Source organism: Patagioenas fasciata, chromosome 2, assembly GCF_037038585.1.
Source record: "Patagioenas fasciata isolate bPatFas1 chromosome 2, bPatFas1.hap1, whole genome shotgun sequence".
Classification (NCBI taxonomy): domain Eukaryota; kingdom Metazoa; phylum Chordata; class Aves; order Columbiformes; family Columbidae; genus Patagioenas; species Patagioenas fasciata.
The window spans coordinates 95,973,080-95,991,824 of record NC_092521.1 but is presented as its reverse complement, the minus strand read 5'-3'; the positions used below and the strand labels follow the sequence as shown (position 1 = coordinate 95,991,824).

Genomic DNA, 18,745 nt, shown 5'->3' with positions numbered 1-18,745 from the left:
AGATTTTTCAAAGCTGATATGATGATCAATTTGATATCAATTGTTGGAGTTAATATGAAGTGCCATAAGTCTCCTTTTTGCTTTTTAGGGATTTTAAGCGGGGGAGGGAATCAGAAAAGGGGGTTGCATGGTATCATGACCCTACTGCAAGCATGGAAAAGCAACCCTGAAATGGGCTTCACTTCATAAATAGTGAAAAACTTCACCACATTTTGGTGGCTGTTATTTTTTCCACATAAGATACTTTGTCTGGGACTAATAATGGTGTTTGCATTTGCTGCTGGTTGCGTCTTGATCATGTTTTCCCAAGCATTAGCTGCTTGTCTGAGCATTAGCAGCTTCTCACGGCATTCCTCTTGTAAAATAGTGGGAGGTGATAATCTGACCCAAATAAACGAGTGACAAACTCTGCTCGCCTCTGCGTTGAATGGGTGGATGAAGTCCTGCCTTTCCTCTCTGGTAAAAGCTCTGGTACCGCTGGGGCTATTGCACTGCCCTGGGGCATCATAGCATTTCAGCCTGGAGAAGAGAAGTCTGAGAAGGGATCTCATCAATGTTTCTAAATATCTTAATGGTGGGTGTCAAGAGGATGGGACCAGACTCCTTTCAGTGATGCCCAACAATAGATTGAGGGGCAACAGGCACAGACTGAAGCACAGGAGGTTCCATCTGAATATGAGGAAAAACTTCTTTACTTTGAGGTTGTCAGCGCACTGGAACAGGCTGCCCAGAGAGGTCGTGGAGTCTCCTTCTCTGGAGACATTCAAGTTCACCTGGACACCTTCCTGTGTGATCTTCTGTGATCTTGGGAGCACTTCAGAGGGCTCAAGCAGCCTGCAGCAATGCCATAGATGTGAGGTTTGTGGGCAGCACCAGTTTCCCAAATTGTGAGCAGAGACTTACTGTAAGACTCCATGCTGGGAGAATATGGCTCTCAGCATAGACCATGCTGATTGTGGGATATTATATGAGCAGGGTGCATTTCTCCAGTGCTTTCCCCGTGAACACTGGCACCTAGTGAAAACAGTTCACATCAACCCAAAACAAGCCTCGTGACTGCCTATAGTTTAGTTTAGTCACATACCAGAGACAAAATCATTGAATTGCTCTTTACTGACATGTACTTCTTGAATGAAGTTGGTGTAAATTTAGTCAGTTCACTTTGTTGAGTATTGAGAGCAGTGTGATATGTAAATAAAGCTTTATCAGACAAGATAGATTTAAAATTCCACAGTTGGCGAGGAAGCATTAGCAGTATAATATAATACAAATATTTACACAGTAACTTCTAAGTCTTCAATAAGTGCTTAATATTTGAAATATGTGTTGTGAAAACATTGACTGATTAAGCCATACCATTGCTGCTGCATCTGTATGCAGCAACTTATGATGGCTAGGACACAGGAGTCACAGGGAGGAGTAGGTCACCTAGAAATGCAAAGGCATTTAAACAAGTTACACCATTGGGGTTTTTTTTGTTTTTAATATTTAATTAGGATTCAGCACAGTCTGCTCTCCAAGGCATGCACGGCTCCATCCCTGTGTCCTTTTGGAGCTTCTGCTCTCAGAGGCTGTTGCATTCATGTAACATGACTGGATGTAATCATGTGCCCAGCACATCTAAGACTGCTCCAGCAGCATAACCGAGCTCCTAAGTTTGTGCCTGCCCAGAACAGGGAGTGTGACAGTCACTAGTCTGTCCCTCCTCCTTATCTGTCAGGGCGATCTGATAAGGAATTGCAGTGGGCTGTGATGAAGGATGGTTAATCTTTTGACTGCATGCAGCATCACAGGAGCGGTGCTGGGCTCCGGCTGCTTCTGCGTGTTTTGCTGGGAGCAGAAGCTGGCGGCAGAGGAGATGCTTGCTTCGGGTGAATGTATCTGCCTTGCCCAGTCCATCACTGCATTCAGCCTCCAGTTCCAATATCACTCATGAGTGAGCTCACAAAACAGTAAAATCAATAGACTGCAAATTAAAATAAACAGAAACACAGCTCCTGAACTTGCCTGGATGATTCTCTGCTGCCACCTCATTTGCCAAGAGACTGCAGGAGCTGATCCATGCCTAAAAATGTACTTCTGCTCTCTAATCCAGTCTTTCATTTTGTCCTTTTTTTTTTACCCCTTCCCCTTTTCTGGTTACCCTGTTTTGTCTTCTGCAAGCGCACAGCAAAGCCAAAAACCAGAGCGGTTTGATGCATGCTTGAAGTGTGAGGATCGGGTTGACTTTATTGTAGGTGGAATGGGTATGGTCTGTTCTACAAGTCGCAGGCTTGATCACAGTCTGCCTTCGAAACCATCACTTCACTGTGACATTACTCGACGTTATGCTAAATATGATTTAGCCTGTTCCTGGAATGTTGTGGTGTAAACCTATTGTTAAGCTCTGCTCTGCCTACACCCTCATGATGATTTCATTTCACGAAACCATCCTTTTCCACAGAAAAGCTAACAAGACAGCTTCCATCCAGCCCACAGTCTTTTCCCTAGAGAGGGGTGAAATGATGTGGGTGATCATACGGGAAACCCAACCCGAATAATGAAATGCTGCCTCTTTTCCTACTCCAGGCTCAGGCAACCAACTAGCACCTGATGCTGATGTTGCGTGCGTGTGTATATATCAGCCTGTCCTTCTGCCCACTCTTTGGGCAGCTGTGGTGCTACCTGGGCCAGCCTCTGGCAAGGCTGCATGGGATGGAGTGGCCTATAGAGATGCCCCAAAATTCTGACTTGGTGTTTGGTCCTGCTGCTCTTGCAGGAGGTTTTTATGTCTCTGTCAGTTGTGCTGGTAACACACAAAGCCAGGTTTTGCAGGAGGAGGGTGAAGCAGCAGATGATTTCATCAGAAGCTGATGTCGGGAATGTTCCTCAGGATGGTTTAGCAGGCAGGTGATGTGCTGTGAAGCTCACCTGTGGAGGTCTACCTTCAAGGTAAGGCTGCGATGCCTGCCTGTCCCAGTGACCTGAAGACGATGATTGTAGTGACCTTATCTTGATGCAAATGAAGAGGGGTTGGGATTTGCAGAGAGGTGGTGCAATTCTCGTACTGCTCATGATGTTTTTGCAAGGCTAAGAGCAAATAATCTTGAAATGAGCTGGCAGGTTTATGAGGGTTTTATGAGCTTTTATGATGTTTATAATCTGACATTGAACTCACAGTTTAAGAGGTGAAAGGTTTAAAGGAACACAGTAGCAAAAGCATACCACTAAATTTCTTCAGGGTGTAATTTTATCGTACATCTTAGATGCTTCCCTGATGTGGTGGGTTTGCTAAAGTATGGGTGATGCAGTTCACAATGTGTGTCACAGAGCAGAACTGACTCCATGCCTATCACATGTTCAACATAGGGAAGAATTGAACAGTAAATGTGATTTTGCCTTCTCTGAGGAAAGCATGGACTGAAGGTAACTGCCTTCTATAGGTAACGGCCTAGGTCACAAAATGCAGTCTTTCCATTTCCATTACAACTCCAGCCACAGGAATGTTGTATGTTGTCCATGCCTGCTTGTTGTCTTGGGTGTTTTTCTCATACCAGTAAAAATCTAAAATCCCTTGCAGTCTTTAAACTGGAGTTCTTAAATCATGACCTTTCCCCTATGGTACTTTTGGAGAAAAAGAGTAATTTTGTCTGCTCCTTGTCTTGCGATTCTGCATCCCCTTCTTTTGATGGATGTGCACATCAGAGGTCCTGCCTGCAGATGTTTGCATATGTACAGCACAAGCCTGTTCTTACTTGAACCATCCATTTCTGTTTTCCTGCGTTATCTCACATTGCTCTGTGGGGCTCAGTGAGCAGCAGGTTTGCTGCTGGCTAGCTTTTTGAGATTTGTGTTATGCACAGTGCTGTATTTGTCTCCTGGTTCTTCGACTTGTAATGTTTTGCCTTTGATTGCTGCAGAAGGCATAAACAAGCCTGTCAAAAGCCTTGTTTAGCACACAGATTCTGTGGGGGTGGCTGGCAGCCTCAGACCCTAAAATAGATCTAGCAATGAACTGAATGGCTTTAAACCCTGAGAATTTAATTTGATCTTTCTTGTTGCTTTAAATATTGGGACTGAATGAGGATTTCTCTAACAGAACAGAAGGTGAACATGTTGGTATGTGACAGTAATAGAAGAAGGGTCCAGACCTGCTGTCATTGAGATGCTCTTCCGCAATCTGAGGCTGGGCTTGGCTGCTGGGTAGGGGCTTGGCTGCTGTACCTCACCTTACCTGTGGAGAGGAGTGCTGGATCCTCAGATTTTACAGCATCTATGTGGGGGGAGATTGTTCTGAAATGCTTCCCTGGATCCTGTTGTGGGATAGTCACTCTAAAGCAGTTGCTTGTAGTTTTAGCATCTGTTTTATACCCATTTTGCAAAGGAAGAAGGAAGGTGCTGCAAAATCACCTGTGGATCCTTCTCTTTCTTTTCTTTCTTCTTTTTTCTTTTTATATATTTTTTTCTCATTCTTTTTGATGTAGCACCATGCAGCTTGTGATATCATAGCTGGGGTTTTCAGTTGTGGTGGTGTGAAGGTAACAATGATTTGGCTTTGACGTGCCGTAACAGCTGCAGAATTCATTGGAGCTTAGAAGCCTGTGAGTCATAGCTGTGATGCCATTTACAGCTTTTATGGAAGAGCTCTTAAATTTGTGAAACGCGTTACTTTTTGAAGTGCATTATATTTGTAATTTGAATTCTCTAAAATCCTGTCTGTGAAAAAAGATAGCTTTGAAAATCCCCTTCTGCCTGCTAAGAACATGGGAACTCTTACAGGCAGGGAAGCAAGTCTCTTAAATAGATGGATAGAACACATAGATGGGTTTGTAAGTGCTAAAATGTCAATTAGTGCACTTAAAAGCTTAATGGTTGCCTTTGATGTGCTTCTAATATCTTCAGTAAAGTTTGAATGTTGCCATTGATCAGGGAGCGGAGGAGGGATGAGGGAATTGAACACTAACCCAAACAGTTCTTCGTGGAGTGGGGGGGCTTGTTCTCTGCAGACCCCCGGTTGCATGAGCTGTGCCAGCGTGGACACTGAGCACCCGACCTCTGCATCACCCCCACCCAGAAACCTGCAAAAGAGAAGGAAAAGTGACCAGGCCCTTATTTTGAAAGGTCTCATGCAGACGTGTTGTTTGAAAAAAAAAAGGAAAGGGAAAAGATCATGGAAGGGTCAAAACTTGATTATGTTTTTTCCTTATCAGTTTAACACAGATCTAGTTGTTGTGAAACACCTGTGTGGTAAAAAGCATTCTGTGCAATTAGGAAAGTCTGCTATCTCCATAAGAAAGAACTTTTTTTTTTTTTTAAATTTCCCCTCTCCACAAAGCCTTCCAGCTGCCTCTTATCAGGGGAGATGTAGTTGTGGCTTCACAAGTCAGGCCAGATCATTAGAGTTAGGAGTAGCCATGAGCTCTTCCTCTTCTCTCACGTTTTAAACTGTAGTAAGAACTGGAGTTAGTGCATGGCAGAGCAGTGCTTCAGTGTAGCTCTAGGCCGAAATTCTTGACTTCAGTACCCTGAGCAGTCTGCTCCAGCCTCAGTTCCAGGTAATGGCCTTCACCCTCCTCTGGCAATGGCTATTAGCAAAAATGTTTCAAGGGCCGGCTGGGAAGTTACTGGGGTGCATGTATCTGATTTGTTATTGAGCCACTGCCTCACTGAGCAAAAGCCAATTTTATTATTTCCTTCCCTGTGCTACTAAAATACCATCGTATTTTCACTGGGTAGTATTTTGGAAGTCAAATACATTTAATACTGAAGGGTGAGCTTGGTAAAGCTTTAAATTGTAGGTTTTCACTGATTATATAGCTTATCTTCGTGTAGAAAATTTGCTGATGTAACTAAACTGACCTGCAAATACATTTAGAGTAGCTTTAGAGTGTCCTCATATGTCTTCTTTAATTGGCTTATGAGTGAAGAGTAGAGGTTTAGTTTACTTCTTGCGGCTTCAATGGATACTCTTCCGCCAGCTTTAAAGGATATGCTGCCAGTCAGGAATGTAAACAAGGACAAAAAGTGTCTGATAGAAATCTCCTTTTTTAGGTGGTACATCAAGCAAAATCAACATGTCATGCTCTTAGTGCAGTATCAGCGTGTCCATCCTAGAACCCGGGTCGATATAACTGATTTAGTTCCCCATCCAGTTCAGTAAAATTGATTCAGGCCTCACTATCCTCAGATTTCCCAGCAATAAGTTCGGCACATTTGACTCTGTCATTACACCTCCTGGGTTTAAAGTTTGACAGGATGACTTGGTTATTTGTTTTTTGTTTTGGTGTGGTTTTCAGTGGTGTGTGTTTATTTGTTTGGTGTGGGGTTTTTTGTTTTATTTGTTTTTTAATCTTTTAAACCTGGTGATTGCCTGAATGAGTGGCATCCTGAAGACTGATATGAAAGAGGAGAAAACCAAATTAAACATTTCCAGGCTAAGGCAGGGGATTCTGTGCATCAACCATAACTGCTTTGGGTCAGATTTATGCAAACTCGCAGGTCTGTCATTCTGCAAGTTACCCCATGGGTAGAGTTCACCATACCCCGGCTTCAGCAGCGCTGCTTGCGCCTCTGCTGGCTGTGGTCTCCTTGCAGGGGTTTGGAGGTTTTTCTGCAAGTGCGCTCTACCGCAGTGCCATCCAAGTGAATCAGATGAGCCAAAACCTCCTGTTTCATCTCTGTAAGGCAGCCTAACCCATCTGTACTGGAAAGGTTTAAATGGGAATGAGTGAGCTGTTCCACTTGGTACAGGGGTCATCCATCCCACAGGCCTGTGGTGACCTTCCCAAGCCTGCAAGGGGACCTCAGTACCCACCCTCAACCCTGTGAATATGTCAGGTCCCTGATGGGAGCAGTTGTATTTCATAATGTAGCTCAGCTATATAGGCTTTGGGCTAGTTCATTTATTTCAGTGAGGGAGCAATAAGTTGTGTATTAGCAAATACAGGTTTTTGCTGGTATATACTAGTATATTCCTAGAAAGCAGATAGATGAGCAGATCTTTTCCTGTTATAGGCAAAGCTTCATCATCCAGGTACCAAAGTCCTACCAAAGAAATAACGTAAGCACTGATCTCCTGTTGTACTTATGAGGATAGATGGTAAAGATATCAACAGTTCTCCAGCTTCTCTAAAATATTGATACCAGTGACCTTTCAGATGCTGTGAGATGCTAAAAGTTAGATCTCTTTAATTCCTGTAGAAATAGTGAAGGCAAATTTATAACACACCACTTGTGTCTTTCTCTCTTCCCTACTGCCTTGACACTATTTTGGCAATAGTGGTTGGTATTTTTCAAGTAAAGGATCAGGCTTTCTGTTTGAGGGTGGAAAAAGGTCTTAAGATAATTAGTAATATGCAGCAGGACTGGATTAGCCATATTAAACTTCACATCTGTGGGTCTTAGTAGAAGACATTTAAACTGCAGAAATCACTTTTTATTGGACCATATTCATATGATTGCATACTGGAGCTTGAACACCTTATAAAAATATGAACTGAATCAAAATGAAAGTAATTAGAATATATTTGAATTTCATTATCTTGAGCTGCTGAATACTCTTTTTGCATACTGGGTTTTATGTGTCTGTCTGAAGTGTACTTGGTGGAGAGTTTTAATTAAAACTGGAGACAGAGTAAGAATATTTGGAATGTGAAATTCATAAATGGCAGAGATTTTCAGCTAGGATTGCAGAGTTTCTTTGGAGCTCGCTACCACTTTTCGCTTCTCTTTTTCCCCTCTTCTTAATAAGCTACTTTTATGTTTAAATTAATACCAGATCCTGAAAAAGAAAAAAATCCTGCTGTGGCTCTTGGTCTTTTGCAGCATGATCAGAGTTGTCAGATCCACAGCTGCAGGAGATTTTTACCTTTGTGTGTTTAATGGCTCGTACTACTCTGTTCTTTGACGGTACCATTTAACCATGAAAGTGCAGGGCTGTGGATGGCACAGGACATGTGGCTGCCTTGACTACTGTCTCAGATGTCGGACATGCCAAGACTCCAAAGAGCTGATTTGGCAGCTGCCCAGCAGATTTTTTAAAAGGCTCAGTTGGTGGCCAGAAACCCAGGCTGTCAGAGTTGTGTTATGCAATAAATTGTTTTGTGGCAGAAGTTTCTAATCCAATTTCAGCTGTAGTTTTTTAGTAGTGTGTAATCAAAGATAAATGTACATTATTTCATGGCGTTTCAGAGAAGTGAAGATGTGTGGCATGAGTGTCCCCCATCAGGTCAGTTTGTTTTTCTTTCAGGAAGGATTTAGACCTGTTCACCTGTGTGGCAAAATGATACTTACTTTATTTTGATTTCTGCCCAGGAGGCATGTATCTGCATGCAGCATAGCCTTTCGAAGAGAATTCAAGGTGCATTTTAGGAGTCATTCCCTTTTTTTTTTTTTTGGAGAGAGCACCAAATAAGGGACCCATTTATCAAGTCAGAGCTTTTGCCTGGGTATAAATTTGCTACAAGTAGTCAAACAGAAGATCTAGCCTTGTCAGGCTGTGAACCTGCTTGAAATGTTGCAGGCCCTGTCCCTCTAACAGCTCCCCCCCCAAATTTCCCTTTCACTCCCCTAAAGTAAATTATTCTTCATGGACAAAGGGAATATGGTTTATCTGAATGCAATGAGATATTTGAGGTTTATAATAATTGCATTACAAAAAAGTGATTTTAATTTCCTGAATACTGCCTGTGATGCCCTCCCTTCCTTACAGTGACCGTCACGGTTTGGTGTCATGATGGGCCTACATCCCTCCAAGCGTGGGTTGCTGCTAGAAGGGGCAATCCTGCCATTCTCTCGGCCCCAGCAGTAGCTTTCATATGGCCACACGGGAGCTGATCTGGCTGAAAATGATAGTTTTTCTTGTCTTGGGGTGAGATTTTGACTCTTTTCCCCAGTCAAGCTGGTCAAATGGCCGCATAAGGGCTAGTGCTGGCATGGGGCTTGTGGCAGGTGCATCCCATGTGATGGCAGGTGGATTTGCTTATGCCGGTTATGAAAACCACTCTCCCAGTCTGAATAATTATCCTGTACCTTCATACCTCTTTCTTCCAGCACTCTGTCACCCTTGGCTTTTTGTGGCTTGCTTCTACGTGCTGCTGGCTCTCATCAGAGACCGAAACTCTCGCTCTCTGGTTGCAAAATGGTCGATGAGATTCCTAGTCTGGCCTAAGAAAGTCATAGCTGTGGAGTCACTGCTGTGGGTGAGAGATGGTTCAAGTTGAAGTCCTGCTGTAAGTTGATAAATTAGGAAACCTTAGACCTGGCTTTGCTCTGAATTTGTTTGGGTTTAGCCTTTTTTTAAAGTGTTTCTCTTGGCAGACCAACACGGGAAGCAGTTGATGTCTTGTAAGCTTTCACTAGTTTCATATTGAGTAGTAGTTTTCTAGAGGTGCAGAAACATCGCTGAGGCCTCTGAGTTTATGTAAAAGAAGCAATTAACACAAAAACCCATTATTTTAAAATATTTTGTTATTAGGGCTAAGATAAAGGAATATTTTTTCGTGCCTCAAATCTGGGAGCCTGTATGAAGACACCAGTGACATCTGTCTGGAAATTTCGACTGTAACTCTTCTACCCTAATGTATCCTCACAAGAGCAGGTTGAAGCTCACTGGGCTCTGAGTGCCTGAGGCCTTCAGTGACCCAAAAACCAGTGTGTTTCTCTTGCATGCTGCTCTTTCAAGAATTGGGTTTGAAAGGAGGAAACACAATCCCTGGTGCAGCAGGAGGCGGCGAATGAACACAAAGCAACAGGAGATTGCAGGGGATGAAAGCTGTAGGAGAAGTGCTAAAGCAGGAAAAAAAAGAGGTTTTTATTTTCCTTCATCGTTTCTTTGCCATGTTAACTTCAGTTCTGCTAGTCAAGAACTGTAACGTAATGTGAGTTTTTTGGGGAAGTTTTCTGGAAGTGCTAGGGAAAAAATCGCTATAATTACCAGATGCACTTAAATGCAGAACCATTAATAACAAAAATTTCCCCTTTCTTCATGTTACTTAGCACATTTCTAAAACATGACCTATTTTCCTAAACTAGACAGAACAGATTACATTTTCCAGAAGGCATGAGTCACTGTACTATAAAGTCTCCAAGCTGTATCAATCTTCATCAACTTAAGCCATTCATGAGGTTTTCTTTTTTCTCACTGAATATAAGCAGTTTGTTTTAAATGAGAAACTGCTACATCCTCTCTGGATAGTTAAACTCGATTAAAAGGTTAAATATTAAATAAGTGTGAACTTTATTCTGAGAGAAGGAGGGAAGGAGTGGAGGGCCCCTGATGGTAAGCAAAAGGTACTACTGTGGAAATATGGGTATATCCAGTTTGCACGATGCTGTGCTTGGCTTTAAGAAGTCCAAGCAGCATGATAGCTGTCAGAAGCAGCAGAAAAATCTTTATTTATATAGCTTCAGTTACATACATGAGAGTCTAGTTTCAAATCATTACCCTGGAAGTTCAAACTTTTGCTAGGAGTTTCTGCTGAGAACAGCTTCTCCGGTCTTGTCATTGATTGGCCCACTTGTTCCTGCACCTTATATAGAGAGGGAGTTTGCATCAATGGGCCGTCACTGGGGTTTTCCTCTGTGCGTAGAATGTGCGTTTGGGGTGGTGAGAAGGTCGATGGGACTTTGAGATAAAATGGATACCTCTGCTAACGCAACAGGGGAAGTACGTGTGGTGATATAGTAGTAAGACTTCGCACTCTCTCACGAGGTTCATGCTGTGCCATACATCCACTGAGGAAGTGGGTTTTGTAAATGAATAAGCGTGCTAATCACACTGAGCAGCGGTAACTCCCCCAAGACTGCACAGAAGATCTCTTTCAGCCTCGGAAGACGTATCTAGGTTTTCCACCAATTTCTCTTAGGTCTGGCTTTTAAAGAAAAACAGGTATAACTGTTTTCCATTGATAATATACAGCCAAAAGGCAAAAATCTGTTGCAGGTCTTGAATCTAGTAAACAAACATTTCCATTTTGGTCCTTCTGCTGAAAAATTTATATGATCTCTGAAAATGTGTTGTCTGTTTTTCATGCAAAAGACAGATTTTTGTTTTGTTGCTAACTAAACACAGAAAAAAACACCCGTTGAAATAGTTTTCCGTCAAAAATATCCTTGAGGAAAGGGTAGAAGCTTGTGGTTTATTTTTCCCATTGCTTCAAAATGACCTTCTTACATCTGCGGGAAAGACTCTCTGGGGGCTGTTGAACCATGAAAGCATATTCATTTAGGGCATTGGGTGCCACAGTGATTTTAGCCGAGCGTTGGCTTCAGCACTGGAAAAAGAAAAAAGAGGGGGTTTGTGTTTTGTTGTTTTGCTTTCTGCAACCTGGCATGAAGAATGGGGTCAGGAGATGCGTGCTTGGGAAAGACCCAAAGAGAGAGCTGGAAACATGCCAGCCACACTGAGTCATAACACACATGCTTATAAGTATCTTTGTACCTTACAAAGTCCTGGCTTTTCAAATAAAACCATTGCTGCTGTTGAAGTATTTACATGAAAGTAAAACAAATAGCATGGAGTGCTGCATGCATTCTCCCTTGTTCCAGCTCTGTTTTATCCTGTGGACTGTGACTCCTGTTTGCTTAAGGCAAGGCTGGGCCAGGCTGAAGAATGCTGTTATCTGGTGGTGAATGAAGGGAGAAGCTCGAGCTGTGTGTACGCGTATGCTTCTCCTGCTTCTTGTAGAGCAAAGCAGCAAGCACCAGCGCCTGCTGCTTCAGGCTGACGTTTCATGTGCCCAGGAGACGGTGTGAAGCCTGCCTGTTGCTTCTGCCTGCTTTGCTTTTATTTATTTAAAAAAAAAATTTCTTCAAAGATTTGAGTATAGCTTAAGAAGTAGGAAGGCTGCGTGTGGGCTGCCAGGGCACACTGCTGTCTGTTTCACTGCAATAATCTAAACTGTACCACAGTATCACAGTATGTTCGGGATTGGAAGGGACCTCAAAAGATCATTTAGTCCAATCCCCCTGCTGGAGCAGGAACGCCTAGGTGAGGTCACACAAGAACACGTCCAGGTGGGTTTTGAATGTCTCCAGGAAAGGAGACTCCACAACCTCCCTGGGCAGCCTGTTCCAGTGCTCTGTCACTCTCACTGAGAAGAAGTTTTTTCTCAAATTTAAGTGGAACCTCTGGTGTTCCAGCTTGATCCCATTACCCCTTGTCCTATCATTGTTTGCCACCGAGAAGAGCCTGGCTCCATCCTCGTGGCACTCACCCTTTATATGTTTATAAACATTAGTGAGGTCACCCCTCAGTCTCCTCCAAACTAAAGAGACCCAGCTCCCTCAGCCTTTCTTCATAAGGGAGGTGCTCCACGCTCTTAATATATACACATTATATATTGATGTGGATTGTTTGTAGGTATGTATATGTACTTATATTTATGTATGCATTATATATTAATATGTATGTATTTTAGTTTGCACACATTAATATATATGCATCGTATATTTAATGTATTATATGCATTTAATATGCACATAGCAAAAAACTCGCACGTGTGTGTGTATATACATACATTTCTTCCCAAATTAGCAGTATATGGCAGTAGCTGTTGAACTTTTTTACAAACATCACCTCTACAACTGTAGAGCTGAAAGCAAGCTGCCAGCCAGGGAGACTGGCAGAGAGCTGCTTTGTGGTGCATGAGGCAGCATCCTCTGCAGGAACATACTGTGTGGGTAAAGGGAGGTTGTGCTCCTGAGGGTCTCTTCCAACTGAAATGATTTCTGTGATCCTCTTCCCTGTCCCCTCGGGCTCCACTTGCTGAACTGTCGCTTGGCTGCCTTGGTAGCAGAGGTTCAGATAAAATGCACGAAGTGTGGTTCCCCGAAATGGAATAACAAAGAAGGTGGCATGATTAATTTTTTGGGGGGTTTAAAGGAAATGATGCAGTTGTGTTTCTTAACTTTGCCCCAGGGCTTCTGACGTGTTTGTGTCTGTTACTTTTTTACAAAGTTTATAAACTCATTGTCAGATTAGGAGACAGAAATAATCTCAGCTGACCCGCACAGTGAAGGCTATGGGTTTGCAGTGATGAACCTACAGTTCAGGATGTTATTCAGTCATTTTTTGGGTCTAAGTCAATAATGGACAATCCATTAGTACTCCATAAGTCGTTTCAATGGTTAATTACTTGCAGAGTTGCAGAAATTGTTCTTTAATTCTCTCTTGCGTTTTTCTGAATTTGAGTTCCAGCTGTTGGATTATATTATACCCCTTTCTGCCAGCCTCGGGAGCCATCTATTATCAAATTTCTGCTCCCTGTGGAAATATTTAAAGGCAGAGATTGAATCAGTCCCTTTGAGGGTTTTGTTTGTTTGCTTTTGAGAACTTACAGAGATCAAGTTCCTCAAGGCTTTCACTTGAGGATATTTCTAAACGGTTCTGGGTGTGTGTGTGTATGTTGTTTTGCTGAAGTGAGGTAACTCTTCCAGTTGTTGGCAGCGTGAGCGCAGAGCGGCTCTTCCTGCACTGGCGTGACGAGGCAGAGACAATCTGACCCATGTAATTATGGTTAAACGTGTCGGGAGCTGGAGCTGCGTTGCCCGAGGAGCAGCAGCTCAGCTGGGCTCCGACTCAGCTGCTTCTCCGGCTTGCGGCTGCTTTTGTGCCGCAGGCTGGAGGGAAGATGCTGTCGACAATTGTGAAACCTTTTTATTGCTCCTGCGTATGGAGCCGCGGGAATGCGGGTGCTGGCAGTGGCTCAGCCCCTTATTTTGCTGACCTTGGATAACACAATGTTGGGGAACTCGAGGACCTTTTTACAAGCTGAGTGATGGGTGTGGGGAAAGCCCACAACAGAGCAGCGTCAGCAGGACAGTGGCTGCAGTGTCGGCACAGCGGCGCTGGTGGAAGCTCTGGTGTGGAGAGACTCACCTGTGGGCGTTTGTGTACAGGGTGCTGCTATTATAGAGGTGGGAGTAAATCCAATATGGGTTACCTTGAGTTTTACAGCTCCATGAATCGAGTGTGGTGTGCAGTGTTGCTGCATTGATTCAGGGGCTACTGAGGGAGGTTCTTGTTCCTGTCTCCCATCTCTTTGCTGGTGGCACTGTGGCCCCCATGGGCCCCAAGCTGGTGGGAAGGCAGGAGCATCTCCTGCAGCAGGGCTGGAGCCTCTAGCTGGTACCAGGAAAACATCTTGGCAGCGTTGTCCCTCACAAAATAGGGTTCCGCTTTGCACGCCATCCTTTTGCATGTCCAGCATGTTGTCTGGGGATAGGGAGATGACTTCAGGCTGTTTACAAAAATACTTGGAGAGGGTGGCCCAGACCAGAGGCCTCTGACATGTGGTGATTATCTCAATCCCTCCTGCAGTAGGGATGGTAACAGACATGTCCACGGCATGGGTTATCCCTGCCAGTGGTCCTTTACCTGTTGCTGTTGGCTGGCCAATTTAAAGATCAATCCTGTCAGCGGGTTTCACCCTGTTGCTACTGAAACAGCAAGCACTGCCATGTGCTCCTTGCAGTGAGATGTTGTGGTGAAGTGGATTTAAGTGGGATTTTTTTTTTTTTTCTGCATTTTTAGCAGAGATTAAAGGGTCACTGGGATCAGGAACCGATGGGTGCTTTAATGCAATTCCAGCTTCTTGATGACTGTAGGATCTGGTGGAGGAAGGGATTGGTTTGTGTCTTCAGGGGGCATCTAGTGTTTCACAGAAGAGAGATGTCCGGCTGATGGGGGCTAAGGACAGCAGCATGTCTCTGCGTACACCTTATGTTAGCTGGACTCAATCCTTACATGTGTCTTGTGTATGCCTGGCTTTTAAAGTATATAAAAATACAGGGTGGTGGTTTTGTTACCTCGTGTTAGGGTTTCTGTGTAACTCATCTGGGCTTTGGAGTCAGGAGAAGGGTGCCTGGCCAGAGGGCTCTTCGTCCTCTTCCTTATGTTTGCTGCCCGTCATATTGGAGATTTGAACAAATGCCAATGAAGGGAGCAAGCAGTGTCTGCAGGCCTGCGTCCGTGACACGGGTGGGAGCTGGAGGTGCTTATGAATGTTTTGCAACTGAGTGTGATTCCCTCCAGGATTTAACAAGTAGTTTCTCTGGAAACAGGAATGTGTGATGTCCCGCTAGGCCCTTGTCAGTGGGAATGTGAGTGGGGTGTGTCTTTGGGCAGGCTGTGTTAAAATTGAGCAGGCTGCAGCCCTCTCACATTTAGTGTCACTTCTGGTTAGGGCTGAAGTTGTGTTGGCAGCAAAATGGTAAGCTGGAGTTGTTCATGTAAACCTCTGTTGACAAAGTAACTGGATGTACTAGTCCTTTTAAAACGTTTGCCTGGAGATTTTTTTGGGGGGGTGACCAGGGGTTGGATTACAAAGTTTGCTTTCTTGGCCCAAAAGCTGCCTGTCCTCTGAAGTTCCCTGGGCATAGCTCGGCCTTCTTCAAAGTATAGTAGCTTGTCTCTCGAGCGAAGCACACATCCCGCTGCCAGAAACGCCGGCTGCTTTCACTGCACTCATTGTGTTGCCCCCTTTTCTTCCTGTTCTGGGCTCTCAAGTAATTTTTTCCTTTTTTTTGTGGTGGTGGTGGTGGGGAGTGTTTATCACAATTCAGCAGCTGAATGCCAGTATCTCAGTAGAGGAGGCAAAAAAAAAACCTGTCAGTGGGCACATTAAACTGTGCATATTTTTTTCTTTTAAGTTGATGGTAGGACAAGGGTAATGGCTTTAAACTGAAAGAGGGTAGCAAATATAAGGAAGAAATGTTTATGATTAGGGTGGTGAGACATAGGACAGAGAAGCTGTGGATGCCCCATCACTGGAAGTATTTCAGGTCAGGTTGGACGGGGCTTCAAGCAACCTGGTCCAGTGGAAGGTGTCCCTGCCCATGGTCGGGGTGGGTGGAACTAGATCATCTCTAAGGTCCCTTCCAACCCAGACCGTTCTGTGATTCTATCGTGTCAATCAATACTTTGACAGGTGGGATGGTATAAACTCTTCTTGCCTTCTGATGGGGGCTGCTGATGCGGCTTTTGGGGTTTCCAAGTGCAGTGTGGCAGTATGCTGTGGTATGCTTACCTAAACAAGACCTGCCTGTAAATGTCAATCTTTCTGCTTGGCAGTGATGTAGCCCTTGAGGAATTTGAGGGCAAGACTGCTCAAACAGTGATTTTTTTAAAGACCCTGAGACAATTACAGGGCTTATGAAAATATGATGACTTACCTGATCTAACTTAGGTCTTTATATCAGTTTGCTGGCTTAATTTATGTGAATGCTAAAGGCTTTAGGGAAATGCTTTTTCAGGGAATTAATCTTTTAACACAAGCCAGTATTAAATATGACATACACTAGTATTCCTTTTGACAATATAACATTTTTCTCCTAAAAATAAAGTAGAAAACATATGCCCTGTGGGCCAAATGGCACTTGGCTTTACAGTGAGATAAATTCAGAATAACTTGATTGTTATTGATGTACAGCTTCACTGTAATGCTGCAATAGATGCAAATCAGTAAGCCAGTGAAAAAAAAGTCCTGAGCCAAGAGGCACAAACCAGGGCCAACATGGCAACAAGAGAAATTGCTGCCCTCCCCCCCCCAGGCTGTAATAAATTTCTCCATAAGAAATTCATTAGGAGGGTTTTAACAAATAGGTTTCACCTCCTGTCTTAACACCTTGTACATGGCTACTGCTGTTTGCAGGATAAAGGATTAGAGGGACAGTATTTTTCCTCAGCTTCTTTTTTTTATTTTATTTTTTTTATTTTTTTTTTATTTATTATTATTAAAAGTAACCTGTATAGCCTTTGGCTTTTGAGTTTTGTGTGTTTTGTTTTTGTTTCAGATGCATGTAACTGACCTCTCCTTTCCCTTTCCATCTTTAGGATGACAGCGATGGGATTCCCTGGTCAGAGGAGAGAGTGGTGCGGAAGGTCCTTTATTTATCTCTGAAGGAGTTCAAGAACGCACAGAAGCGGCAGCACGGCGATGGCATCAGCGGGAGCCTCAAGGCAGTGAACGGTGAGCTGCCCCTTCGGTACCGCTGGAAGGACTCGGGGCTTTTCAGTGTGATTCTTTTGCTGTACTGAGGAGGGAGACCAGTGCACCACCTGGCATGCACTGCGCCCTTTTGATCTGCACAGAAGAACTTGTTTCTGAAGTGCTTAAAATGCCCAGTTTGAACAATCCATATGTTTTGGTTTCTGGCAAAGCCATTGAGATGGGGATAGGGGTGGAGGGTGGGTGTCAGGTGGGAGGACAGGGACAGGCTGCTGTTGGTAGAAAAGGAGGTTTCTCTGGTCAGTCCTACTCCCTGATGTGCTGAGTAAGTCAGTAGAGAAGATATCCATTTAAAGGTGATTGGCTTCAGTTATCTTGGGGAAGGACATTCAGACAGAATTTAACTACTCTGTCATTCAGATGCAAGAAACTGACTGACCAGCTTCTGTATCTCTGAAGTGATCTCGGTCCATGCTGTCTGTTGTCCAGAGGTGAAATAGTATAGGACCTACATAAAAAGATTTAAAGGACTGAGAGGACACAAACACTGGGACAGTGGAGTCACCTAGTTTAGCAATTCACAGAACAGTCATTTAAAGGTTTTAAAAGGGCACGCAGTCAAACCGAGATGACAGAGACCGGAAAGGAGTTTAATTTTATTTATTTAATCCTTTGGTCAATTATTATCTGTTGCTCCCCCTTCCCTCAGAGCTTGCTTAAAAAAGCTATGGTGTCCTGAGTGGTGAATATAAAGCGCGTCTCTTTCAGATTCACTCCCTGACACAGGAGCGGTTCTTGAAAAGGCTTTGTCATGCTGGCTTGAGCCTTGAAAGTGATGACTAGCAGGATTCAGATTTCTGGGCAGGCTTATGGTTTTCTCTTCATTCACAAGAGCTTATTTGTTTTTCTGTGGAGGTTTATGGCAGCTCCTTTTAGGCATGTGCATAACTATACATGTGCTAATGCATTAAAGCAGCAGCTGGGTGCTTACTTGGTAGGTTATTCATATTTATACGTAGCTTGTGTTTTTGACACGGTGAGTCATATTTCACTGTGTTTTCACGGAGTGGTATTGCCGACAAGGCAAAAACCTAGGGGAATGGCTGGATAACTACAGGCAGCATGATCAAGTTACTGTGTTGCGTAAGCAATTGCAAAGTCCTTAATGTGATTGAAGAAGACCTCAGGCTTCTGAGTTCAGTAATAATATCAAATACTGATCTGATGGGAAGGGGCATCTAGCTTTAGCAGCAAGCCATTAATGAGCTTGGAGGTGTACACAAAACAGCGCTGACTTTTTTCCCCTCCAACACCTCTGCATCATTGATCTTCTGTCAAACACAATTTCTCTTGGAAAGTTTCTTATTTCGTTGTGGGGGTTTTGTTTAGTCAAAGGAAAAAAGTCTAAAGGCGTGAAGCACAGTAATTGTGTGTTAGGAGGCTTTGATGGTGTGCCAGGTTACAGGATGACTGAGGTTTTTATGGTGTCTAGTTTCTCCAAAGGCGGCTTAGATGAAAAGTGAGTTGGCTGGGAATGCTGTGTTGGTGCAGGTACCAGATGCGGAATACGCCATCAGCTTCCTCTGGCAGTGGCACAGCTCATGGCTCCAGAGCTTGCCTCTTGCATTGAGAACATAGCGTTTGGTGCTTTTCCTCCCTCACAGAAGAAGGTGATCAGTTCTTTGGGGGTTTGTTGTTTTTGTGTGTGGTTTTTTGTTTTGTTTTGTTTTGTTTTTGTTTTGTTTTTGTTTGTTTGTTTTGGTTTGGTTTGGTTTGGGGTTTTTTTTGAGCCAGAATGATATTCTGTATTACTCTTT

General features: G+C 43.6%; 1 protein-coding gene across 5 annotated transcripts in view; it reads left to right on the top strand.

Moving 5' to 3' along the window:
* JARID2 (jumonji and AT-rich interaction domain containing 2) overlaps positions 1–18,745 on the top strand; it is a 225,347-nt gene that overhangs the window by 79,023 nt on the left and 127,579 nt on the right. For all 5 annotated transcript variants that reach the window (XM_065832129.2, XM_071804596.1, XM_065832130.2 and 2 more), the window contains exon 2: positions 16,814–16,949. Coding sequence is in view for 1 of the 5 variants with exons in the window: in XM_071804596.1 (XP_071660697.1) it covers positions 16,814–16,949 (136 nt within the window). In the remaining 4 variants the exon portion in view is untranslated. The remainder of the gene's footprint in view (positions 1–16,813; positions 16,950–18,745) is intronic.